Source organism: Sebastes umbrosus, chromosome 15 (assembly GCF_015220745.1).
Source record: "Sebastes umbrosus isolate fSebUmb1 chromosome 15, fSebUmb1.pri, whole genome shotgun sequence".
Classification (NCBI taxonomy): domain Eukaryota; kingdom Metazoa; phylum Chordata; class Actinopteri; order Perciformes; family Sebastidae; genus Sebastes; species Sebastes umbrosus.
The window spans coordinates 27,783,174-27,810,110 of record NC_051283.1 but is presented as its reverse complement, the minus strand read 5'-3'; the positions used below and the strand labels follow the sequence as shown (position 1 = coordinate 27,810,110).

Below are 26,937 nucleotides of genomic sequence, written 5' to 3'. Positions count from 1 at the left end.
TGTAGGGCTTAAAAGAAGGAGGGAAACTGCACACCCAGTGTCATTCTGATCCCTCCTTCACTACATGCAACATATGTTAACAGCCAAGCCAGAAACTCTGGTCTGTTTTAGGCCCTTTTGTGTTTTGCTTATTGAAACTGTTGTCCATCCTAGTTGGGGAAACATAAATACCCTTCAATTAGGTTACCTGCACTGGGACGTTTATAGGTGCTATTTGTGCAAGGATCTGGCTCGCCTCACGATCGCCTAGCGCCTGCAGGCTTTATTTTGTTATTCTAATCATTTGTTGATTTTCACTGAAACCCTTTATGACCATTTCTTTTAGTCTATTTTATTTGGGGAAACTTTAAAGGAGGGTAAAAGGAAAAATAAAACAAATATTTCAGTGTCCTTAATTGTTTGTTATTGTAGAGGCATTAGTTCATTATTATTATTATTATTAAGGAGGCATTTTATTTTATATTATTATGTGGTTGGGAACTGGTTTTCAGTCTTCTGCCTGATCAACTACAGTCTGGGGGAATCAGTATCGCCACATCTGTTTAATATAATCTAATATAGTAATATATTAGATTATATTGTATTATATTATCTTATATTATAATATAAAATAACATAACATAAAATACTGTACAATGAAATGTCTTCCTCCATTTTAGCAATCATGCTTTCAGTCTATAGGCTACCGCTAACACTGCTACTGATACTACTATTATGTACTTACTAATAAGAGCAATCAGAATAACAGGCAAATAGTAGTAAATTAATAAATAATGATAACAATAGATATTAGTATAATAATATTAGTTATGATCTGAATTTATTGAAATAATAGTCATAATACAGCAATTATAAAACAATACAAAATAATCTAAAAGCGTAATTGTTAAGCAAAACATGCCATCAGTTTTATTGTTAATATTAGACACACATTGTTTTTAATGCGTATCGTACAACTTCCCCTTTAAAACATGACATCATGTTAGATGTGAACATCAATAAGCGAACATTAGCTTATATCAATTAGCTAACAATAAGGAGTGTTAGCTAGCCCTTATCTGATGTTACAAACGTTTTGTAAAGAAGCAACGTTAACTTGAACAGATTATGTGAAAAATACTTAAAGGAAAATGTGATATGATAGTACTGGTTTTTAATAATGATCTAATAATTGATTGAATCAAATCGAATTGTGTCGTTTACCATTGGCAGAGCATTTTGGCAAATTTTTCTTGGGCGCTTCCCACACAATCAGCTGTGCTGCTCATCCCACAAATGCATGATCCTTACAAGTTGGACATCATTGCGAAGGTAAATAAACAGGCTTTCCAACCATGTAAAATGCAATGACCATTAGCATTTTAACAACAGAGAAATAATCCACCAAACACAAATTTCCAAACTTTTTTTTCCCAGTTTTGTATGTCTATCGTCTCATCCACAGCTCGTAGCTACACCTACGGAAATTAATACACTTTAATTTGTATAAATCCCACGAAATACATGCTATCGTGAATCAGGAAGTATAAAGAGCGACAAACGCCATGTAGGGCGGAGGTACATGTCTCCTTGTTTACCCAGCATGCATCTCTCTTGTGCCATGTTTTGTATAAACACAACCGGTTAAAATGTGAATTAATGTGAACAAATCATAGTTTGATTTCATCTCTGTGTGTGTGTTTGTGTGTGTGTGTGTGTGTGTGTGCGCGTGTGTGTGTGTGTGTGTGTGTGTGTGTGTGTGTGTGTGTGTGTGCGCGTGTGGGTGTGGGTGTGGGTGTGTGTTTGTGATGAGCAGTAAATTGATTGCATGAATGAATAAAACGCCGCCATCTCTCTGCTGTCAAATCCAAACTGGAGACTCTGGAAAACTACATCATCTCCTAATTGAATTCTGTCGTGCGTGAAAGAGGCAGGACACACACACACACACGCACGCACACACGCACACACACACACTTCCTTCTGTGTGAAAACATCAGAGCAGTAAATTGACAGCGTGAATAATCCAGAGTTTTTATTCATTGTTCTTCATCCTGCTGAATTAATTCTCAGTTTCCTCCTAAAAATACTGAAGACTTTATGGAGGATAGTTGTATTTAAAAAGGTATAGTAGTAGTAGCATAGGTAGTAGTTGGCAGTAGTCCGCAGCAGTTCATAGTAGTCTGCAGTAGTCCTTAGTTGTTAATAGTAGTCAGCAGTAGTCGGCAGTAGTTGGCAGTAGTCCGCAGCAGTTCATAGTAGTCTGCAGTAGTCCTTAGTTGTTAATAGTAGTCAGCAGTAGTCGGCAGTAGTTGGCAGTAGTCCGTAGTCGTTTATTAGTAGTTGGCAGTAGTCCGCAGTAGTTCATAGTAGTCGGCACTAGTTCATAGTAGTCTGCAGTAGTCCTTAGTTGTTAATAGCAGTCAGCAGTAGTCGGCAGTAGTCCGTAGTAGTCGGCAGTAGTTCATAGTAGTCCGCAGTAGTTCATAGTAGTCAGCAGTAGTCGGCAGTAGTCCGTAGTCGTTGGTAGTAGTCGGCAGTAGTTTATAGTAGTCTGCAGTAGTTGGCAGTATTCCGTAGTATTCAGTTGTAGTCAGTAGTTGTCGGCAGTAGTCAGTAGTTGTCGGCAGTAGTCTGCAATAGTCGGCAGTAGTCAGTAGTAGTCAGCAGTAGTCAGTAGTAGTCCGTAGTATTCAGTTGTAGTCAGCAGTAGTCAGTAGTAGTCAGCAGTAGTCAGTAGTAGTCGGCAGTAGTCAGTAGTAGTCCGTAGTATTCAGTTGTAGTCAGTAGTAGTCGGCAGTAGTCAGTAGTAGTCGGCAGTAGTCAGTAGTAGTCGTCAGTAGTCAGTAGTAGTCAGTAGTTGTCGGCAGTAGTCAGTAGTAGTCAGCAGTAGTCAGTAGTAGTCGGCAGTAGTCAGTAGTAGTCCGTAGTATTCAGTTGTAGTCAGTAGTAGTTGGCAGTAGTCAGTAGTAGTCGGCAGTAGTCAGTAGTAGTCGGCAGTAGTCAGTAGTAGTCGTCAGTAGTCAGTAGTAGTCAGTAGTTGTCGGCAGTAGTCAGTAGTAGTCAGCAGTAGTCAGTAGTAGTCAGCAGTAGTCAGTAGTAGTTCGTAGTATTCAGTTGTAGTCAGCAGTAGTCAGTAGTAGTCGGCAGTAGTCAGTAGTAGTCAGCAGTAGTCAGTAGTAGTCGGCAGTAGTCAGTAGTAGTTCGTAGTAGTCAGTAGTAGTCGGCGGTAGTACACACTCTGTGTTCCAGCTGCAGTGTGTTGATGTGATGAATAATCCAGATGTGTATCGTGTTTGGCCTCCAGCTGTCAGACTCCTCCGAGACCTGCTGGTTGGATCACAGAGACCTCAGCGTCCTGCTCGAGGGAACTTCAGCAGGAAACACAGCTGTTCAGGGTTAGAAACATCTGTAAAGACCTTAAACTATCTGGCTTTAAGGCCTGAAGAGGTTTTGATTCTGACAGTCGGCCCAGCACCAACCTGAGACCTGTTGAGACCCTTGCTGGCTGCTTCTGCCTCAGGCTGGTTCTGAACGTTACCTGTTTCCAGCTACAAGATTTCATCCTGTATTCACCTGTTAAAAAAACGCCAGAGGAAATAATTAATAATTAAGTCAAATATCTGTCAAGAATCACAAAAAGCTGCTCTGCTGTTAAATTAATAAAAACCTCAGAAACTTATAAAATTAGGAGGATGTTGAAACAGATCCAGGAAACACAGCTGCTTAAGTTTGGAGTGATGACGTAAAGGATGAATAATAGTCATAATAAACAGTATTTATACTGTGAATACTCAAATAAAACAATGGTATTCAAATAATTACTCATACCTCTACCATTTTACCTGAAATAAATAGTACATATTTTGTACATTTTCATGAAACATAACATCTTTAATCTTCACACAGTAAAGAGCCCGTATAGAAAGAGTGAGGTGATTATCTGACGCATCATCGATCAGATGTGTTGATAACAAGACGAGATGTGTCTGCTTCAGCTCAGCAGGAGATTGATCATCAATCATACCGAACAGTAATTTATCAGAGCAACACGTCGCAACGTTGGGAAAAAGTAAATGTTAATCATTAACAAACTTATATATATAATTAGTTATCATTTCATTGTTTGTTTACAGTAAAATAACTATTAACAAGTTTAATGAACTATCAATTTACCATCTATAAACGATGGTTATTATAACCAACCAGTCCAACATGTTATGTTGTAAACATATTTCCTAAAAATGTGTAACTATTCCTTTAAGATGACATGTTAACAACCCGAGGAAGCAGCCGACGAAATTAAAAGTCAGTGAACAATAAAAATTAAATGAAAACAAAACAAACACACAGCTGGAGATGAAGATCAGTGAGCAGGTATAAAATCTAATAACATCAATAAAAACAGATGTCAGAGTCACTTCCTGTCTCACATAAACAACTATTCATCATCATTATCACCTCTTTACAACCTTTATCTCCTCATGAAGAAAAGTTTTGAAGCAACTAAATAATTTAGATAAAACTTGAGCTGCTCTCTGTGGGATTTTTACCCTCAACCTCTGATGGCGTCGATGCCTTGCTTTGTTGGCTGAATCAAACTTTCAGCTGCAGAGAGGAAACACAGTCAGTTTTAGCCTGAAGCGGTTCTGAAGCCCCTAAAGGCCAGTTTGGTTTCAGGATCAGAAACAAGCTGCTGTTTGCATGTGAATCAGCTGCTGCAGAGTCTCTGCTTCCTGTTTCTGCAGCAACATCAGCGGCAACGTGTTACACCAAACACAGAATATTAGCCACATATCAGCCCAATATTAGCCCGACCTGTTTCTGCTGCAACATCAGCGTCAACGCGTTAAACCAAACACAGAATATCAGCCACATATCAGCCCAATATTAGCCCGACCTGTTTCTGCTGCAACATCAGCGTCAACATTTTAAACCAAACACAGAATATCAGCCACATAGCAGCCCAATATTAGCCCGACCTGTTTCTGCTGCAACATCAGCGTCAACATGTTACACCAAACACAGAATATCAGCCACCCGACCTGTTTCTGCTGCAATATCAATGTCAACATGTTACACCAAACACAGAATATCAGCCACATATCAGCCCAATATTAGCCCGACCTGTTTCTGCTGCAACATCAGCGTCAACGTGTTACACCAAACACAGAATATCAGCCACATATCAGCCCAATATTAGCCCGACCTGTTTCTGCTGCAACATCAGAGTCAACGTGTTACACCAAACACAGAATATCAGCCACCCGACCTGTTTCTGCTGCAACATCAACGTCAACATGTTACACCAAACACAGAATATCAGCCGCATATTTGCCCAGATGAAGGCATGTGGAAGGAAAATAAGGTCTACATGTTTACTGACGGTTAGCAGTAGTCAGTAGTAGTCGTCAGTAGTCGGTAGTAGTTGGCAGAAGTTGGCAGTAGTCCATAGTAGTCTGTAGTAGTCGGTAGTAGTCTGTAGTAGTCGGTAGTAGTCTGTAGTGGTCTGTAGTAGTTGGTAGTCAGTAGTCCATAGTAGTCAGTAGTGGTCCGCAGTAGTCCATAGTAGTCTGTAGTAGTAGTCTGTAGTCGTCAGTAATCATCAGTAGTCGGTAATAGTCAGCAGTAGTTGGCAGTAGTCCATAGTAGTCTGTAGTAGTCGGCAGTAGTGCATAGTTGTCGATAGTGGTTGGTAGAAGTTGGCAGTAGTCTACAGTATTTCATAGTAGTCGGCAGTAGTTGGCAGTTTTCTGTAGTATTCCTTAGTAATCGGCAGTATTCCTTAGTAGTCTGCAGTATTCTGTAGTAGTCGGCGGTAGTCAGCAGTAGTCAGAAGTATTCTGTAGTAGTCGGCAGTAGTCAGAAGTATTCTGTAGTAGTCGGCAGCAGTCGGCAGTAGTTGGCAGTAGTCGGCAGTAGTCAGAAGTATTCTGTAGTAGTCGGCAGTAGTCGGCAGTAGTCAGAAGTATTCTGTAGTAGTCGGCAGTTGTCGGCAGTAGTCAGCAGTAGTCAGAAGTATTCTGTAGTAGTCGGCAGTAGTCGGCAGTAGTCGGCAGTAGTCAGAAGTATTCTGTAGTAGTCGGCAGCAGTCGGCAGTAGTTGGCAGTAGTCGGCAGTAGTCAGAAGTATTCTGTAGTAGTCGGCAGTAGTCGGAAGTAGTCAGAAGTATTCTGTAGTAGTCGGCAGTAGTCGGCAGTAGTCAGCAGTAGTCAGAAGTATTCTGTAGTAGTCGGCAGTAGTCGGCAGTAGTCAGAAGTATTCTGTAGTAGTCGGCAGTAGTCGGCAGTAGTCAGCAGTAGTCAGAAGTATTCTGTAGTAGTTGGCAGTAGTCGGCAGAAGTCAGAAGTATTCTGTAGTAGTCGGCAGTAGTCGGCAGTAGTCAGAAGTATTCTGTAGTAGTCGGCAGTAGTCGGCAGTAGTCAGCAGTAGTCAGAAGTATTCTGTAGTAGTCGGCAGTAGTCGGCAGTAGTCGGCAGTAGTCAGAAGTATTCTGTAGTAGTCGGCAGCAGTCGGCAGTAGTTGGCAGTAGTCGGCAGTAGTCAGAAGTATTCTGTAGTAGTCGGCAGTAGTCGGCAGTAGTCAGAAGTATTCTGTAGTAGTCGGCAGTAGTCGGCAGTAGTCAGCAGTAGTCAGAAGTATTCTGTAGTAGTCGGCAGTAGTCGGCAGTAGTCGGCAGTAGTCAGAAGTATTCTGTAGTAGTCGGCAGTAGTCGGCAGTATTCCACCAAACTTTCCAGTTTCATTTCTCTCTATATTCTGAAGGTTTTTACTGAGGGGTTTGTTCATATATTATTTTATACCTACAAACATTGTGAAAATGTTTTTAGTTTTTTTTTGTCTGTTGACAGTATTTTCTGATTTATGGAGTGATAAAAGAGATATCCTAAATCCCCTCTGTAAAAACCTTTGACTCTAATATGTCAACAACAATCAAACAAACCTGGCTTTATCCAATTTTCAGATTTCTGTTCTAGAAATGTGAAAACTGGCACATATCTAATACGATAATGACTCATTTGCATATTTTAAACATGCATTTCAGAAAACTTGTAATACAAAATATAAGTGTCATTTAACATTTAAAATCGCAGCTCTGCAGAGTCTCTCTCGCCCACACTCACTCCTCCAGCGTCTCCACACCAACACATCTTACAGTCTTCAACCTCCAGCAGCAGAAAGCGTCTTATACAACAACTGAAGAGACACAAAGAGAGCAGTTCTGGAAGGTAACTAAGTACATTTACTCAAGTACTGTACTTAAGTACTAATCTGAGGTACTTGCACTTTACTTTACTCTAGGGCTGCCAATCGATTAAAAATATTTAATCACGATTAATCGCATCATTGTTCATAGTTCATTGTTCATTTGTCAAGTATTTAATACTCTTATCAACATGGGAGTGGACAAATATGCTGCTTTATGCTAATATATGTATATATTTATTATTGTAAATCAATTAACAAAACAAAACAATGACAGATATTGTCCAGAAACCCTCACAGGTACTGCATTTAGCATAAAACAATATGCTCAAATCATAACATGGCAAACTGCAGCCCAACAGACAACAACAGCTGTCAGTGTGTCAGTGTGCTGACTTTACTATGACTTGCCCCAAACTGCATGTGATTATCATAAAGTGGGCATGTCTGTAAAGGGGAGACTCGTGGGTACCCATAGAACCCATTTACATTCACATATCTGGAGGACAGAGGTCAAGAGACCCCTTTGAAAATGGCCATGACATTTTTTCCTCGGCAAAATTTAGTGTAAGTTTGGAGCGTTATTTAACCTCCTTCATGACAAGCTAGTATGACATGGTTGGTACCAACGGATTCATTAGGTTTTTTGTAGTTTCACATGATACCAGTATCTTCACTCTACCTTTAAAACTGAGCCCGCTACAACCTAAAAACCGAGAGTTGCGTTAATGCGTTAAAGAAATTAGTGGCGTTAAAACAAAATTGCGTTATTGCGTTATTATCGCGTTAACAGCCCTACTTGAGTCTTTTCGTGTTACTTTCTACTACTATTCCTGCAAAACAACTCTTACGAATTAAACAACAAAATGAGACAAAATCAGTTGTTTCAGTAAGCTTCTCAAAACAACGTGTTTACGTTCACTTGACGGCACCCTCTAGTGGTCGCAGCAAGTAGTTATAGCAGAGTTTAGGAGCAAAGAGATGAACTCCCGTGCTTTTTTTTGACAAAAGCGCTGCCGCCATTTTTGACTGAAAACGCCAATGAGTCCGTGTCCATGGATGTATAAAGAGAAGACTGTAAATCAGAGGATTTTAGGTAAATCAACTCCCCGGTAGGAACACAACAGTCAACGAGGGGTTTCTTACCGTATCCTTGTATTTATTACTGTAACCATGACGACGTAGCTAAGTCATTTTCAACCCAAACCATGATGTTTCTCTAAACAGACATAACCAGACCTTAACCACAGAGGTGTCACATCATTACTGATTTATATCGATAGATTTATATCTCAGAAACAAACAACATCCTCCAAATTAAAAGACAAAATCATCTGTCCACAACACACCTCATCTATTCTTTATTTCCTGTTTCAACCTGTTGAAACTCAACTGTCACTGCTGCTGCTGCTACAGGAACAGTCTGTCTGTGGGCGGTGAGCTGACCAACACAACACTGAGTGAGTGTGTTTTCTGCCCACACACATTTTAAGACTGGAAATTCAGTCCATGTTAAAGTGAGCAGCAAAGTGATGGAAGTCAGTACGATGCTTTACTGAGAATCGTGTGTGAAACGTACAGTTTTTTAATTAGTGAGCTGTAGAGGTGAAGTATTTATTAATAGTGTTGACATTCAGGTAACATATGTAGGATATGTGCTGCTTTACATGATTCACTTACATTTTGTTTATAATTTTGTTAATTTTTTCGGGTGGGAATCACCAGAGGCCCCACGATACGATATTATTACGACACTTGAAGGGACTGTTTGTAACTTTTTAAGCGTATAAATGTACCGGGTCGGGACACATGCGGGCTCGCATATGCGCGTTCGCATGTGGCCGCTGCCTCTGCTCCGCTGACTGCTCGCCTTCACTCAGACAGAGCGGGCGTTCTCGCGTACTCGCTCCACCTCTAGACGTGAACGCGCACTCACTACACATTGCAGAAGAGTTAGTTTAGCTCTGAGAATATCTAGTGAATGTACAGCGGACGTTTGTGCAGAAATAAATGCTGCAGCTCCTCCAGACCAACAGAGGTTTCCCGTGTCTTGTGAAGTGACAGAGCTCCACAGAGAGACACGTTATAGTCTCGTTACCGACCGGGTGCCGGTGTCTCCCTGTTCACTCCGGCTACGGGCGGAGAGAACAGGGAGACTCGCTGCAGAGCCCCGCTGCCTCAGCCTGCGCTGAGGCAGGAAAAGCCAACACTAGGATCAGCAGTGATTCATGGAGAGACCTTCGTCTGGTCAGCTAACATTACTGCCAAGCAGCTGAAATATAGAGTGATATTGTGGTTTTAGCTGACGTGTGTCGCCTCACTGTTTTGAGCGATGCTCGTTCATGTCTATTTAGAACGAGCAAGTGCGATCTCTACGCTGACTTTCGTTGATTTCACGGCCACAGGTGTCGCTGTTAACAAGCATTTCTGAAAGTTACAAATAGTCCCTTTAAGACACGATACTTGATTTTTGTCATGCAAATTCCGTACTTAAGTTACGGCACTTCCGGTTTTATTTCAACCCAAACCACGATCTTTTCCTAAACCTAAGTAGTTTTATTTTGAAAAGAGTGGAGCGGAAATTGACACGTGTCACGTGTTGCTGGAAATTCAGTCCATGTTAAAGTCGTGCTGAGCGTCACAAAAACAGAACATACACACGAATTTCCCTTTTTTTCGTGACACATTTTTTATGCGTTTTCCTTCGAATGTCCAGCAACACGTGACGCCCGTGTCAATTTCCACTCCAGTCTTTTCAAAATAAAGCTAACCAAGTCGATCTTTTCCTAAACCTTTCTAAGGTTTGCCTGCCCGGTAGACGTCTGTAGTCTCTAAACCTTTCTAAGGTTTAGGAAAAGATCGACTTGGTTAGACTTAGGCAACAAACTACGTAGTTAGCTTTAGGATAAAACAGCGGTTTGGGTTAAATAACTCCGGAAGTTACGTGACAAATAAATTAAAGTTGACTTTTGGTTTCACGGGACATGAACAGCGGTCTCCTGGTGAAAGTCTGGCGTTTTGACCCACCCATCCACCCCGACCTCCTCCCTACGTGGCGTTCGTCGCTATCTATACTTCCCGGTTCACAATTACGTGGATTACATACTGACCGTCATGAAAAAAGGGGGAATGCACGTCTATGAACACAAATCAAATAAATTCGATTTCGTGACTATTTCACGAGCTGCCGTGACACTGTGTTGGACTTTCAGTCCAAAAAGTCTGGGTCCTACATTTCCCACAATGCAACTGTCTTACTGCCTGCCCGGTAGACGTCTGTAGTCTCTAAACCTGACGGCTGAGGAGGACGAACCATGAAGGGTCTTTAAGGTGTAAAATCAGCAGATTGAACCTTTAATATCGTCATCACGCTGTCAAACTGAGGCAGAAACACTCTCCAGGTTTTATTCAACACTTTAAAACAGAGTGAAGAAGAAGAAGAAGAAGAAGAAGAAGAAGAAGAAGAAGAAGAAAAGCTCAATGACGAAGCTTTGACCTCCGCTGAGTTTTCTCCGAGAACTTTTTACACGTCTTTTGATTTTACGGAGATGGTTCTTCAAAGGCTTCGACCGGTTCGCCGTGATGACTTTTCACAGCGAGAGTCAACGTGGTACTTTCTATCAAATCTAATTACACCTTTCAGGGGTTTCACGCGTTTTCAGAGGCAGCGGCAGCCTGGAGGGACTCTCGGACTTGAGTTCTTGCATTATAAAAAGAAGAACATACTACTGCGTGTTTTTTCTCCACAACGATGAATCAACTCAAAATGGCTTCCAATTAATCTGCAAATTATAAACATCAGTTTTAAGGGATTAGTTTCTCTCCGGGCCAGACGAGGAACATGCAAGCTGCATTTTTAAAGGCTTTTCTCTGCTGCAGAACCTTCAGGAACTGAAGCTGAACTGAATAAAAATGTAGAGGAAGAAGAGCGGCGGTGAAATATTAAAGAGGGAGGAGAGAGTTTAACTGTGCAGACTCAGCACAGTCCTCGGCGGACGTCCTGCGGTCGGTTCCACGTGCTCGTTAAAACTGATCACAGTTATGTGATGCAAATGCACATTACACCAGGTTTTACTGAACAAGTAACACAAAGTCAACAGCATAAAGACGGATTATAAATTGGTGCTGAAGTCTGACGATGGGGATGTTCATGTAAACAACCATCATTTTCTAACGGTATACATATACATGCTTAAAATCAAACACTTTTACTGGATTCATTTAGAGATTTTTCAAAGAAAAAGTCCCTAGAAGTGAATGATTCAACTTTCTCCAATGGTCTAGAGTTAAAAAAGTTAAAGAATCAAAATAAATCATGATAATGAATCGTAATACATATCAAATCGGCACCCAAGTGTGATGATAGTATTGAATCAGGAGATAGGTGTGACACTTTGTTGACCTGAATTTTTGTGCAACAAATGAAAAGTTTCACATCAAACCAGCACTTGATTTTTCTTTCCACTAAGTTTCACGTTAATCAACCTTCAGGTTTTGAACACAAGACGAGACGCAGACTGAACAAAAACAACATTTGAAGCCAGTTGACTTTTAATCTCCATGTGGGAAGCAAATGAAGAGCTTCTTTCTTTCTTTCTTTCTTTCTTTCCAGAACGATCTGTTGGAAACAAAATGACGCCCACAGACTGCTGGCGTGAGAACAACAGCAACGTTATAAAGAATCTGAAGACGTTTACTTATGAAACAGCGTTATGAAGACAAACAGAGACAAAATGTCCCCCTGGCAAACATTTAGTCCACGACAATCTCATTTTGATGATATAACGATATTTCTGGTGGATATGTGTGCTGTGATTTTAGCACCAAGATGAAGCCGAAATACAAACAAGATATCTAAAAATACACAGGCCAGACTGAAACGTCCTCGTCTCCGTCCTGTTCTCCGGGACTCTGAGTCCCAGCAGCTCCTCATAAATCCTTCAGTCTGAACATGAAGTCCTTCCTCATTTCTCAGTCACTTTTAGCTAGTTTCGAACTAGGCAGCACCATTAAAACTCAAGAAAAGTCCGAGCTAGTAAAGACTTTAGCGATGCGTAAATCTGTTGCGCCGTCCAATCACGAGCAATCAACCACGTAAACAGGAAGTCAAAATAACTTACAAACATGAGAGATTTAGAGGCTCAAAAGACAAAATCTTTGTTTCATTTCTGTCTGCATATATTGAGAAATCCAACCCGATTTCATGGGAAGGCGTATAAATAGCGCGTCATTTATATGCCACGTCATTACCATTAAACAATCACGGTTATGTTTAGGCAATTTACTTAATATTACGACTTTTTTCTTGTAAACTTATGATTTTATTTTCATAATATTACCACCTTTTTCTCTTAATATTATGAGAATAAAGTCATAAATTACGACTTTTTTTTTGTAAACCTTTGACTTTTTTATCGAAATCTCAGATTGATTTTTTTTCCTCAATGTGGCCCTAACACTACAAATCTCCCTTTAAGTTACATTTTGAACAGATAAAAAATGTTCAATTACTTTACGATTAATTGTGATAAACTCTGGACAATCATGTGATTAATCGCAATTAAATATGTTAATCAATTGACAGCCCAAGTTATTGTGTGACTTCCTGATCTGAATTAACGTAGCAGTACATTGCTTAGCGAACCCGCCCTTTAATTTCTCCTCCTCATCTTCATATTTGATGAAGACATTCATGTATTTAAGTCCAGTTTGTTTGTTTTCTCTGCAGGCGTCTCCTCTCCAACTTCTTCTTCTGTAAAGACGATGTTTACCTCTGGACGCCGTCTCGTCGGACAGAGGACGAGGATCGTCTAAAGCAACCACCCATCCCAACATGGCTGACGACCTTTACAGCAGCACCTTCTCTGCTTCTGAATCGGACTTCTCCTCCTCCTCATCCTCCTCGTCCTCCTCGGCATCCGCCTCCTTCCTCACGCTCGAGGCAAGGGCGGCCTTCGTCTTCGTCCTCATCCTCTTCATCTTCTTGGGCCTGCTGATCGTCCGCTGTTTCCGGATCCTTCTGGACCCGTACCGGAGCATGCCGTCCTCCACCTGGACGGACTACATGGAGAAGGACACCTTTGACTACCGAATTTCCTGACAGGCAGCCTGAGAGGCAGCAACCCTGACCAACAACAAGTTAAACTGAGGCGACGACCACACGGAGAGTAAAGCGGAGACACGAGCGCACGTTTCCCCTCTAGTGGCTGCAATGGGGCTGAACAGGAGAGCGACCAGACTAGTACACAGACAGCATGACGGGAAATTAGTCCCAAGTAAAAACTTCTTCGGCCTCTTTGGCAGAAGAAGTTTGTCTACCAGAGTATCCACTTAAAATCTAAAAACACTGTTTGCTAGTAAAGGCAACTACTGTTTGTTTCACATCAGCAGCCAAATAACAATCTGGTTGAATTTGAAAACCACCTCGAGGGCAGGGAGACAAAATACTTAATTTCCCAGCAGTGATTCCACTTTTACAACCTTAAATCAAACAATACGTGACTCGACTTTAACGCCACTGACTTGTGAATTCACCGGACGAAAGCTTTTTGGCTGTAAATCACTTTATTTCTTAGAAATTATTATAAAAAAGTGCAGTTAATGAACTCATCATTTTCCTGACATCAGACTTCGGATCAACAAAAACCTAAAGTAACATGCAAAATTCAGAAAATCACAGATGGAGACGCAACAACTTCTTCGTTTAGGCTGAACAAAGAGTGCTAAGTCGAGGCTAGCTTCAGGGGCCATGTCCACCAAAGTTTTTTCTCCTGAGGCCAGCATATATTTTAAATTCTCTGAAATGGAAGCACTGCGTATTTACGCTTTGCTAAAAACGCCAGCAGCGTGATGAGACGCTGAGCGTCTATTCTGGTCGCAGAGAGTGTTCAACTTTTGGGTAAAATGCGCTCGGCACTGATACCAATCACAGTGGAGGAGGGTCGGGACAATAGACCCTTTCAGTGTGGACGTCATGATGAGGTCACGGTGTTAGCTGGAGGCTAAACAAAGGAAAGACTGGAGGCTAACACTAGCAGTGGGCTAAAGTTACATATCTAAAATGTCATCTTGCTGTGTTGTTGGGTGCCAGAATCTAGATATTACAGACATTTGAGATGACAAACTGTGATTCGAGGCTCTAGCGAACTACAATATCGGAGAAAAGGAAAGGAATTAGCAAGCTAAGCCAGCTAAGTAGCCAGCCATCCGACCAGCGGGCTGGTGGCCAACGGCAGCGTTGTAAAGATAAATTGAGGGCGTATAAATCTTTGGATGTCTATAGTTAACTATCCTTCTGTAAAGTCCATCTAAAAGAGTCATACAATATCGGCAAAGCGTTTCAGAGATGGAGAGAAAGGGTTGCTAATAGTTTAACCTTCTGCTAACAGCAGCCAATGGCTCACGGCTGCGGTTAGCAGAAGGCTAAAAGCTGAAATGAAAGCACTGTCAAGCGTTTTCAGCTGAGCGTTTTCAGCTGAAAAAAAAAAAAAGACTTTGTTGGACACAGCCCTAAAAAAACGGGTTCAAATCTGAGGTATTTCTCTAAAATAAGTGAGTCAAAGCTAAAACTGAGTGGTTTGGTTTGATTTGAGCGACGACGGTCTGACAACAGAACAAAGCTAAGAGCTAACGTGAAGACGTTAACTTCAGTAGCAGTGTTTCCATTCAACTGTCAAGCGAATTTTAAGCAAACTTTTGAAATGACGCAAAAATGAAATGTGAATTAGACGCGTTTCCATCAGCTGGTTTGGAGCGATTAAACCCGGCCACAGCGTAGTTTGGTCAGTAGGTGGCGCTATAGGCTATGCACGGCTGTAATCAGCCAGTAAACGGAGTAGAAGAAGAAGAAGTAGAGGTTGAACCGTAAAACAAAACAAGTCGCCATCTACGAGACAAAAATGAAGAGAGGTCTTCAGGAATTAGTTTTAAAAGTTCTTTCAGCTGGTATTGATCACGTTTCTTGGGAATATTCAAGAAGATGATGAAACATCTTTAGTGCATCAACTATTTTTCAACAAAAACCTCCTCAAGCGAGCGTAAAAACTTGTTTGCGCAATTGAGGAAGTTTTATTGAATTTGTCTGTTTCCATCCAGCTTTTCTAATCCACATAAAAATCAACACGGTAATAAAACAAGATGCATCCGACATTTAATATCTTAAATGTTCGGCTGTCGTTGGTTATTTATCCTGATGTTGCCGCTCTTTCTAATTCCATAATGACTCGTTTAGGACTTTGACTCAGAACTTCTGACTTAACTTGACCTGTAGCCAGTAAAACTGCCTTCTAAATAGTTTTACTACTAGTAGTACCAGTAGTTTACTACGACTACTATGACTTCTGTTACAGCCACACATCGTCAGCCATCATTCAAATTACATTTAAATTTTACAGTTAGACGGTTGCCCGAAGCTCTAAGGGCGCTACCTGCTCTGGAAACTAACCGGGGAAAGGAACCGTTTGGGGGAAAAGTGCGCCTTGTGTTATTTCTGCTTCCTGTCTGATTGTCGCCTCAGTCCGCCTGGCAGACTGGACATCTGGGCAAAATAAAAAACAGCATATATAAAGAGAAATTTAACAGCAATTTACTTGTTAAAAGAAATCAGCAGATAATCAGAGACGTAGTTTGTGTTTCACAAATGATTGTTGTCACAAATTGCAGATAAATTTGCTGCCAACGTGTCACAAATCAAACAGAGAAGGAAATAACCTCAACGGACCAAATCATGAGACAAACAGAAGACAGAAACTACACAATTTGTACGTCTTTGTTTAGAAAATCAACATGGAGGTTAACTTCCTGTCTGTTGCTGTGTTTTTTGCCCAGATCTTGAAGGTTGTAGAAACCCCTCTGACAGCAGCGCTGCAGGATTCAGCAGCAATGCAGCGAGAGCATGAAGTAAATATAGCTGAGGAGGGATTTCTATGATTTCTGTACGTCCATCAAACTGCCTGCCGGGCGGCGTGTTGGGGTTGCTGTCTCTCACAAGAGAAGAACACTTTTTTTTACATTTCTTTTTAACTTTTAGTTTTCTTTTGACAAAAAATGGACAAACTTTTATTAACTTCTGAGGAAACAGGTGAACAATGAGGTGTTATTTCTGAGCGAGGAGGAGGAGGAGGAGGAGGAGGAGGAGGCCCAGGAGAGATGAAGGCAGGAGAAGTGAACGAGGCTGTGTTGAATCGCTCTGACTGCAGAGACGAGACGAGCCGGTTTCCAGCGACTCTACGTCGTCCTGCCAGCCCGGCCGTTGCTTAGTAACTGGTGATTTCAGTGCCAGCTGATGTCTGAAACACCGGGCGTTTCACCACGCAGCCGGTCGGCAGCTCTGTGGTGCGTCTGCAGCCAATTCAGCTCCGGAGGAAAATGAGACAAATGACCACCAGGAACACGACGCCGTGAAGCATTTCTACCAGTTTGGCTCAAAACCAACCAGCTGGATGTTGTTATCGGGTCTCTAAAAATGTAGAAAAGCTGCCAGACCCACAGGTGAGTCTGTTATCACAAACTCACAGTGGGTGTCGTGTATCCGAGCATCATTCAAATCTGCAGAAATTCATTTTAAATTCTAGTAGAGTAAAGTCTCAGAAGATGTGTCTGAAAAGATAAAAACAAGGTGATTTTTTTAACATTTTAACTGCTAAAACCACCTTCATGGACCGCTGGAGCAGTGAAACGTGACATGAATATGAACATGTATTATCTGTATCCATAGATTGGACCAGTGGTCCCCAACCTCAGGTTCAGGGCCCTCTGTGGGGTCCTCTTTAACGAAATGATAGTCTGTAACAGACATGGACAAAGACAAGAGAAGGGGGGGCGCCGGAGATTTAAAGGGGAGGCAAAGATACTGTAGATCAAACTAGTTCTCTTCTCCATAACTCAGTGAAATGTGAAACACATGAGGGATAATAATAACGCCCGACGAGGTGTCCATTATCAGGAATTAATGGACGACGTGGAGGTCAGAACCGTTCGTCCATTAATCCCTAATAATGGACACCTCAAAGGGCGTTATCCCTCTTATACCGTAGACTTACCAAAGAAAAAAAATATTAAGACCAGTTATATTTAGATTTTAATTAGTGCTGTCAATCGATTAAAATAGTTAATCGCATTTTTATTATCTGTTCATAAAGTGGTCATGTCTGTAAAGGGGAGACTCGTGGGTACCCATAGAACCCATTTTCATTCACATATCTGGAGGTCAGAGGTCAAGAGACCCCTTTGAAAATGGCCATGATAGTTTTTCCTCACCAAAATTAAGTGTAAGTTTGGTGCATTATTTAACCTCCTTCATGACAAGCTAGTATGACATGGTTGGTAACAATGGATTCTTTAGTTTTTTTTTACTTTACTATGATGCCAGTATCTGATTTTTCTTCTTCTGGACTTTTTTAACTTTTTGGGGAAATTTTTCAAAAAAGTTTTTCGGACAATTTTCAGACTATTTTCCCGAAATTTTTTAGACTTTTTTTGTACTTTTTTGGGACAATTTTCAGATGTTTTTTTGTAAATTTGGGGGATTTTGTTTTTAGTCTTTTTTTTTTTTTTTTACTTTTTTTTTACTTTGACGACCCTAAAATTTAATAAACAAAGCATTTGTTTGATGATTGGAAAAATATGCGATTGATTTGCGATTTATCGTCATTAACTATAAACAATCAGGTAATTAATCGCCATTAAATATTTTAATCGCCAGTATCGGTGATATAATTTGCCACATAATAGATTTTATTGAGTGTTTGTAAGAGTCAAACTGTGCGTGCACTTGATCATCTGACTGGAGATTTCCGGCGGGTCAGGGGGAGAGAAAATGTGACGAAACACATAAAAACATCAACAGAGGCCAACACCTCAACGCCTCGGTGCTAGCTGTTCAAACTAAACAAAACTGGGGGGGTCGCATCCCGAATAGGTTGAGAACCACTGAGTCCCTGAGGTGAAATCTAGTTTTAGTGTCTTTATTATTTCAGTTTATATTTTTTATTGGTAATGCCATGTTACCTTTAAGAGCCTAACTTTCATGGAAACTTAATCAACACTGAAGATAACGTGCTAAAAGAAGCCACGGAGGAGAACTGCAGTGATGTTTTTTTGTTGTATTTTTTCTTCCAGCAGCAGCAGCAGCAGCAGCAGCAGCAGCAGCAGCAGCAGCAGCAGCAGCAGCAGCAGCAGCAGCAGCAGCAGCAGCAGCAGAGGGCCCTCAGGCGACCTGCAGAAACACTCGCTGTAATGGGCTTCCTTGTGGTCGGAGGTCTGCTGTCAAACCTCCTCTCTGGGAGCTGAAAATCTCCCCAAGCAGAGAAATCGGTCTGAAAAGGATCAGAAGGAAATGAAAGGATGCTCCCTCTGGGCGTCTTTCTGCAGCGATAGGGGGGGTTTGAACGCTGAAACGCAGCACGGTTCACTTCCTGTTTGAATCAAGACGCTGGAAACAGAGCGGGGGGGGGCGACGGTGCACACCTGGACGTCAAATGATAAGTTTCTGGATTTATTTCAGGCTCAAAATGTTCAAATCTTCCTCCAAATGTGAGCGCTCTAGAGTCCTCAGATTGAACGCCGCCATCGCCTCCTTCCTCCCTGCAACGTGGCAGGAAACCCTCCTCCTCCTCGTCGGGACCAAATTTTCACTGCGCTCGGTGAATCTTTAAAAGTATTGGAGGCTCTCTGGAGGGGTCCTCTGTGCAGGGAGGGTGACCGAACCTTCGCCTGAAGGAAAGAAACGTCGACAGAAACGGGTTTCTTTTCTTTCTTTCTCGTCCTGAAGCAGAGGGAGACTGTTATCCTCTCCGTGTTGAAGCCTCTGCTGAGTGAACGCAGCGGGATCAGATCTGAAATCTCTACCACTTTTTTCTGATTGAAAGTTTTCTTTTTTGGGGGAAGTTATAAAGATTTGGGGCCCTCTTGGATCCCAAGCGAGGCCTCCCAGGCATCAGAGATGGAATATAAAAAAGGCCCAGCAGGAGTTTTTCATGAGGATCACTGAAGAGTTTAATTTCCACGATGACACCGATCCATTTTAAAATCAGCCCACCATTGTTTTCTCCAGTTCTACAACTCTAATACTACTGAGTTTTATTTTCATGGTGTTTTATCTTTTCTTAAGTGTTGCTGAGCTTCAGAAAGCGTCATGATTTTCTGTTAATGCTGGAAAATTCACTCATTTAGGATCTGTGAAGATCTGCATGGAGTCACGGTTTCATGTGCAGACATGGTTAGAAAAAATAATGTGGCTGATGTTTTAGAGCAAAGAGACTCAAATTTCGACAACATTTTCACTCTTATCTCCATATTTGAATTAGAAAATTTGCCCCCAAATAACTCACTAACCTTTTCCAATTTTGTCCAAGTCTGGATTTAAAATATCCAAATTTGCCACGTCTTTTCTCAAATTTTTAAAAAAATCTTTCTCCCATTTTGTCCAGATTTGTACCTGATTTCTGCTTCTTTTTTCCATGTTTTTGTATTTTAAAAAAATACCCGAAGAAGCAGCTGACAGACTTGATAAGAAAAAATAGTAGCTGTAGATGTTTAAGAGGAGCAAAAGAAATTCAAATTTCGACAAAATTTTTTGCTCTTTTCTCTAAATTTGAATTAGGAAATTTGCCCCAATTAGTCACTTACTCAAATTTTGACAATTTTTTTTCTCATTTTGTCCAAATTTAAAACATCGAAATTTGTACCTTATTTTTGTCTCTTTTTTCCATGTTTTTATTTTTTTTAATTTAACCAAGAAGTAGCTGCTTGTTTCTGCCACCTCAGCTCCAAATTTGGACATGATTTCAGCTCCCTTTTTGTCCAAATATGGATAACAAAATGTGCCCCCAAAAAAGCCCAGATGATGTGAACTTACAAAGATGTTTTACGGGCGTTAGGTGGGGCTGAAAATGGTCAGGCACAGCTGACTGTGATTGGCTGAGACACCCGTCACATTTCCGTGTTTTTATGGATTTTCTTGCTCTTCAGTCGTCCTCAGTTTGAGATGAATTGAAGCGTCTGATAGAAAGATCCTCGATCTTAAGCTGAGAATGTAAAGTCTACTCAACACACTAACAGATGTTTGTACTCCTATACTTGTGAGGTCTATTATTGACATATTAACCAACTTTAGAAACCAAATCTGTAGCCTTAAACAGCATGTTAAAGAAATGAGGACAAAACATCCTCACTTTCAAAAATGTCCTAATTGTCCTAATTTTTGCAAAGCTTCATGATCCAAAAAGGAAATTACTTTTTGATATTTCGATTTCCAAAATATGTTTTTACTCTCAAATGTTCTGAAAATTTTATTTTTGAATGATGTTTTAAAGATATCCTCACTCTCTAAACATTGACATATTTTACAGAAATTCTCCCACTTTCCTAAAAGTCTTCACATTTCCACAACTGCTAAACTGTCTCACTATATAGACCCTTTTAGTGATGATGTCATGATGAGGTCACAGTGTTAGCTGGAGGCTAAACAAAGGAAAGACTGGAGGCTAACACTAGCAGTGGGCTAAAGTTACACATCTAAAATGACATCTTGCTGTGTTGTTGGCTGCCAGAATCCAGATATCACAGACATTGGAGATGACAAACTGTGATTCGAGGCTCTAGCGAACTACAATATCAGATAAACGTTTCAGAGATGGAGAGTAAATGTTGCTAATATTTAGCGGTCTGCTAACTGCAGCCGTGAGCCATTAGCTGCTGTTAGCAGAAGACTAAACTATTAGCAACCCTTTCTCTCCATCTCTGAAACGCTTCTCCGATATTGTACGACTCTCTTTTTGACTGACTTTACTGAAGGATAGTTAACTATATACATCCAAAGATTTATACACCCTCAATTTATCTTTACAACGCTGCCGTTGGCCACCAGCCCGGCTGACTACTTAGCTAGCTTAGCCTGCTTATTCCACCATGCTGTAATGCAACGCAGAAAATGAGGTGAACAAAGTTGTCACTCATCTGGCGATAGCACTGTGCTTTCCTACGCTGTGACAAGAGTGTGTGGATGAAGCATTAAGTTGTTAAATTGTACTTATTTAGCGACTGGCTAGTTAGCTAGCTACCTTGATAATTCCACCATGCTACAGAAAATGAGACCAACAGCGGACAGCGCCGGGTCACGGTCCCTCTGCCTCACTCCTCGCCGCTAGGAGACTACTTCACCGAGAGGAGAGCAGGCGTTAGCTAGCTAGCTTGTCAGTCTCCGGAGACAGACAATCTAGCTAGTTAACTAACTTTAGCCAGCCGTCTACTCCTCCTGAAGTAGTCTCCAGCGGCGTAGGGGTTGGCTAATCTGGTCCCATTGATTAATGTTAATTATTGAGAGAAACTAGTATTTTCTTCAGCCATTGTTAAAAAAAACAAGCCAACAAAACTTGCTAGCCAGTAAATACCTCATCATGGTTACTATGAAAATGTCCTCACTTGCTTTGATGTAAAATTTGTCCTCACAAAGATAGAAGTACAAACACACTTTTATGTTTGTTCCCCACAATAGTGGGGACACACACATTATGATATACAGTATGAAAGTGTAACCACACCTACAGTACTGCCTTTGTATTCACGTGCACATCTTATAAGCGCACACAATGCTAAATGAAACATAATGCATCAATGAACACACTTCCTGTCTCCACACACACTCCCAGCAGCTCACTGCCGAACCAAACCGTCCAACCGACTTCACTTCTCCACCCGTCCATCTCTCCCTCGACGTCTTCACCTCCTTCATCTCAAACACACCTTTATTCACTTTATCTCTCTTCAGACGTTCGCTTCTCTCTCCTTAATCTGTCTTTATTTTAAACTTAATTTAAAATTTCACAGGCCTGACAGGTGAAAAACATTTGTATTGCAGACGCATATGAGGAAGAAATATACTCGATAAAGGAAGAAAGAGCAATAAAAGAGAAAGACGTCTCACTCTGTCTTATCTCTTCAGTCCTTCTCTCGCTGGAAGAGCTAAAACTCTCATTACTCTGCTGTCAGCTGCTGCAGGAGTGGAGAGAAATCTGTGTAGACGCCTTTATTGAAGTGGTAGGACAGGTGTGTATACCTAGTGTTACACTGTGGGGAAAACCGTAGGTTTATACACCTACACTGTGGGGACAACCGTAGGTTTATACACCTACACTGTGGGGACAACCGTAGGTTTATACACCTACACTGTGGGGACAGCCATAGGTTTATATACCTACACTGTGGAGACAGCCATAGGTTTATACACCTACACTGTGGGGACAACCGTAGGTTTATACACCTACACTGTGGGGACAGCCATAGGTTTATTCACCTACACTGTGGGGACAACCATAGGTTTATACACCTACACTATGGGGACAACCGTAGGTTTATATACCTACACTATGGGGACAACCATAGGTTTATACACGTACACTGTGGGGACAACCGTAGGTTTATACACGTACACTGTGGGGACAAACATAGGTTTATACACCTACACTGTGGGGACAACCATAGGTTTATTCACGTACACTGTGGGGACAACTGCAGGTTTATACACCTACATTGTGGGGACAACCGTAGGTTTATATACCTATATTGTGGGGACTCACCTCCCATTTGGAGCAACTAAAGGCTGGCCCACACAAAAAGATTTTTCAAATCTTTCCCGATAAGTAAAATGTGAGAGAGCCCACACATAACGTTCTGTTACAGTTTTGTTCCTATAGTGTGTGGCGAACTGTTTTGAACTAACAGATTCATTAATGAACAACAAGAGTCTCCACTAAAATAAACAGAAATCTTACAAAACCGATCAAACGTAACTTTAGTGTAAACAAACATGGCGGACGACAATTACTTTGTACTGAAAATTCACAAAGGACGGATCGATGAAGTCATGGAGACACGTTAAATAAACACTAATCAACAAGTTGGTCCTCCATTTCTGAGCTCCATCTTTCTACTTTATGCTTCACATTTAGCATTTTCTCATGCGTTAGCCGCAGCCGCCATGACGGCGGTGGTTGTCCTTCCTCCTTCAGTCAGCTGGTTCTCTACTTTTCCCACATGACTGCGTCATAGGCTGTCCTCGGGGTTCCCCACACACAACAGGATATCCCATCGTAAATATTGAACATGATTAATATTTATTAAGGCTGTCAATTGATTAAAATATTTAATCGCAATTAACCGCACAATTGTCCATTAGTTAATTGTGATTAATTTCAAATTAATCGCACATTTTTTTTATCTGTTCAAAATGTTTATTTAACGTTCATTGCGACAAGCTAGTATGACATGGTTGGTACCAATGGGTTCCTTAATTTTTCTAGTTTCATACGATGCCAGTATCTTCACTAAAACTGAGCCCACTACAACCTAAAAATTGCAAGTTGCATTAATGCGTAAAAGAAGTTAGTGGCGTTAAAACGGATTATTATCGCGTTAACTTTGCTGTTAACCCTAATAACAATCCCCCTCCCCCCCCCACACACACACAGTTGTCATGAACGGAGATAGTACCTATCGAGATCAAAACGATTGTTGTACCAGGCTGTAAACTTGTTTATTTCTGCTGTAAAGTTAGTCATTTTAACATGGCGGTCTATGGGGGTTGACACGCTTTTGGAGCCTCAAGTGGCCATTTGAGGAAATGCCGCTTCTGGCACTTCAGCGTTGGCACTGCCGCTTGGTTTCCTCCCATTTCAGACAAATAAGGCAGTTTTTCTTTAGGGTTAACTTTTTTTAAATTTTAGGGTGATTTATCTATTCTTACACTGTGGGGACACACTGAAGTTTAAACAGCTACATGTTGCGGACACACTGATCTGTTTCTACACCACATTGTGGGGACTCACCTCCCATTTGGAACAGTTATGTTAGAGAACATACTTTGTTTTTTACGTACCTTGTTTGAAGCTTTTTTTCTGAACACAGCAACATGGCATTTACATTTCAACCAGCTACAAATGTATTCTCTTATCCGGTCGGTTGCAGATTGGCTCCAGTTCTTCATCAACAGGTGGAGATCGGTTTATTTGAGCTTTAACAGCTCCGTAATGACTCCGCTGCTGTGTGTTAATGGAGCTTGTTTTCCCAGGATGACAGTGATGGCTTTAATTATTACCTGCTTAAAGAAAACGCAGGGACAGATGGAAACTAGACATGGAGAGATGAGCTGAATGTGAAGGCAGGCTAAATCTGAGGGAACATAATTTTCCAATTTCTCACCCTCTCTGTCTCTTTTTCTTTTTTTTAAAATCCGTGAGACGACGGAGACAGAAAGACGGCTAGAGAATTTAGCTAAATCCAACAAAATGAACATGAGAGAGCAGCGAGAGAGACGAAGAGAAAAGAGAAAGCGAGACATCAATTAAGCCTCCACAGCTAAACACAGCAGGCAGAGCCGCAGGCCGACATCATCCAACAGAAACATCAAAAAGACCTCATAAAGAGACGGTAAGCAGTTTTCATTCATCCAGCTAAAACCTGAGAGGAAAATATACATTTTAGAGACACAAAGAAAACACAAAAATGTCTCAGTAATCGTGAGCTGGCAGTGAAAGAAAAATCAGACTACAAATATGAGAAACATGATCCTTTAAATGAAATGCTCATCCATCTTTTGTTCCTTTTAGTCCAATAATTATAAATATGTTGTATTATTTTATGTTATTCAGCTTCACCACCCAAGATAATCAAAGTTTAGTAGTGCTAAAACAATTAGTCATTTTGAGTGAAATTATAATTTAAGAAAGTATTTAGTATCTTATTATTCTGATTTTTGATATTAACACTTCAATAAAATTGTTGGTATGAAAAAATGTAGTTGCTTGATCAAGAACATTTTTTTACAATATTAAGAATAATAAGACAAGTTTAAAACGTTTTTTTCTTCATAACACGGAAAAAAATGATCTTACTAACTTCACATGGTCATGACATGTTTGATTTTGACATTTATTTGCATTTAACAATTAACAGTTTAACTCTTGACATCATCTTGTCAAGAGATCATCTTGTTTCGGCTCGCTGCGGTTTGTTTTGTTTGACGGATACGGAACGGATATGATATACCGTTACTCAAACTACAACAATAAAAGCGGTAATTTCCTTCTACCTCCACGTTGACTCAAATAAAGCAAAAACATTATATCGATTCTGATATTAAGAAATTAATTTCAAAATCGTAAAAAAAAACAAAACTGCGATACATAGATGAATCGATTTATTTTCCCACCCCTAGCCTTTTCATACGAACGGGTCGATGCGTTGGTCTCGTGTCTGATTCAGGTTTCAGCAGAAGTTTGTTTATGCGTCTGAGCATTCGTCTGATCCCTTTAATTCTGCTGTCTGCTTTTCAGCCATCTGCATCCTGCTCTTCCTCCTCCTCCTCCTCCTCCTCCTCTTCGCCTGTCCGCCTCCCTCTGCTTACTCATCCTCTTGATCGCTTTCCTCCTCCTCTTCATCATCCTGTCTTCCTCCCACACCTTCATCCCTCCTTCTCTGTCTCATCTTAAAGTTCACTCTCTCTCCTCTTCCTCCTCTTCCTCCTCTTCCTCCTTGCCTTACACTAAGCCTGTTTACATAGGATTAGAAACTCCAGCAGCTCCGTCGCTGCTGTGTTTTACCCTTTAAAGACTGGTTTTCTGTTTTCTGGTGTGTTTTCTTGTGTTTGTTCGTGTTGAATTTCGGGTAGTGCTGAACTTTGCCTTCGAGCTGCTGGTTTACCCAAACTGTTTGTTTTTCTTCACACTGTACTAGAAGGGAAAATCCACCCTGAGTCATGGATGGATTACTGAACGGGCCTACCCACAGACATACATGTATATACATAGACGCCGCATCGTACGCCAACGTGGGCGCCATATTGGACCTGGCGAGACTGGCCTGTAACCCTATACAAGTGAACGGGGGAGCTGCCACTATAAAGTCTACATTTCTCAACCGATTTCAACGAGTCGTTTTATATTCAAACGTTTATGATCTACGAGGAGTAAAGTCACGTTAACGTCACTGCTTCCGGTTCCTAAATTGTTTGCAATATTAGACATATATTGTTTTTAATACGTATCGTACATTTCATGTTTTAAACACAATATAATGTTAGATATGAACATCAATAAGCTAACATTAGCTTATATTGATTAGCTAACAATAAGGAACGTTAGCTGGCTTTTATCTGATGTTAAAAACGTTTTGTAAAGACGTAACGTTAACTTGAACAGTTGATAATGTGAAAAATACTTCAAGGAAAATGTGATATGATAGAACTTGTTTTTAATAATGACCTAATAACTGATTGAATCATATCGAAGGACAGACCGCTGATCTATGAACCAGAAGCAGTGACGTTAACGTATTTAACAGTTTTTCACCAAAATCTTTTGGAAAAGAAAAAATAATCGTAACATTTACTTAACGTTACTCCTCGTAGATCATAAACCCTTTAATATAATAGCGACTCGTTTGAATCGTTTGAGAAATGTAGACGTTATAGTGCTTTTTGTCCAGAAAAACGTCAGCTTCCCCATTCACTTGCCAGGTCCAATATGGCGTCCAAGTTGACGTACGATCCAGGAGTCAATGTGGCGTCTACATATATATGTCATGGTCCTGCCGGGTACAGGATCAGAATTTGTTTTTGGCTAAAAAGTCTGAGCTGTTGAGTCCAAAATGTGACGTAACGTGATGCAACGCATGATGTCAGAGTTCCAACAGGAGGAGAAAATGTTCAGGTGTCACTGGTTTTGTTTTTATGTGTTTTGAATGGTGGGTTTTTCCTTGA

The 26,937-nt window shown here is 40.9% G+C and overlaps 2 protein-coding genes across 2 annotated transcripts in view; one reads left to right on the top strand and one right to left on the bottom strand.

Annotated features, from left to right (window-relative positions):
* Positions 1-15,730, top strand: part of LOC119503852 (cortexin-2-like) — a 25,208-nt gene extending 9,478 nt beyond the window's left edge. Inside the window, exon 2 of the mRNA XM_037795875.1 lies at positions 12,913-15,730. Coding sequence (XP_037651803.1) covers positions 13,018-13,284 — 267 coding nt within the window. The 5' untranslated portion in view covers positions 12,913-13,017 and the 3' untranslated portion in view covers positions 13,285-15,730. The remainder of the gene's footprint in view (positions 1-12,912) is intronic.
* Positions 1-26,937, bottom strand: part of LOC119503753 (zinc finger and SCAN domain-containing protein 2-like) — a 681,462-nt gene that overhangs the window by 367,908 nt on the left and 286,617 nt on the right.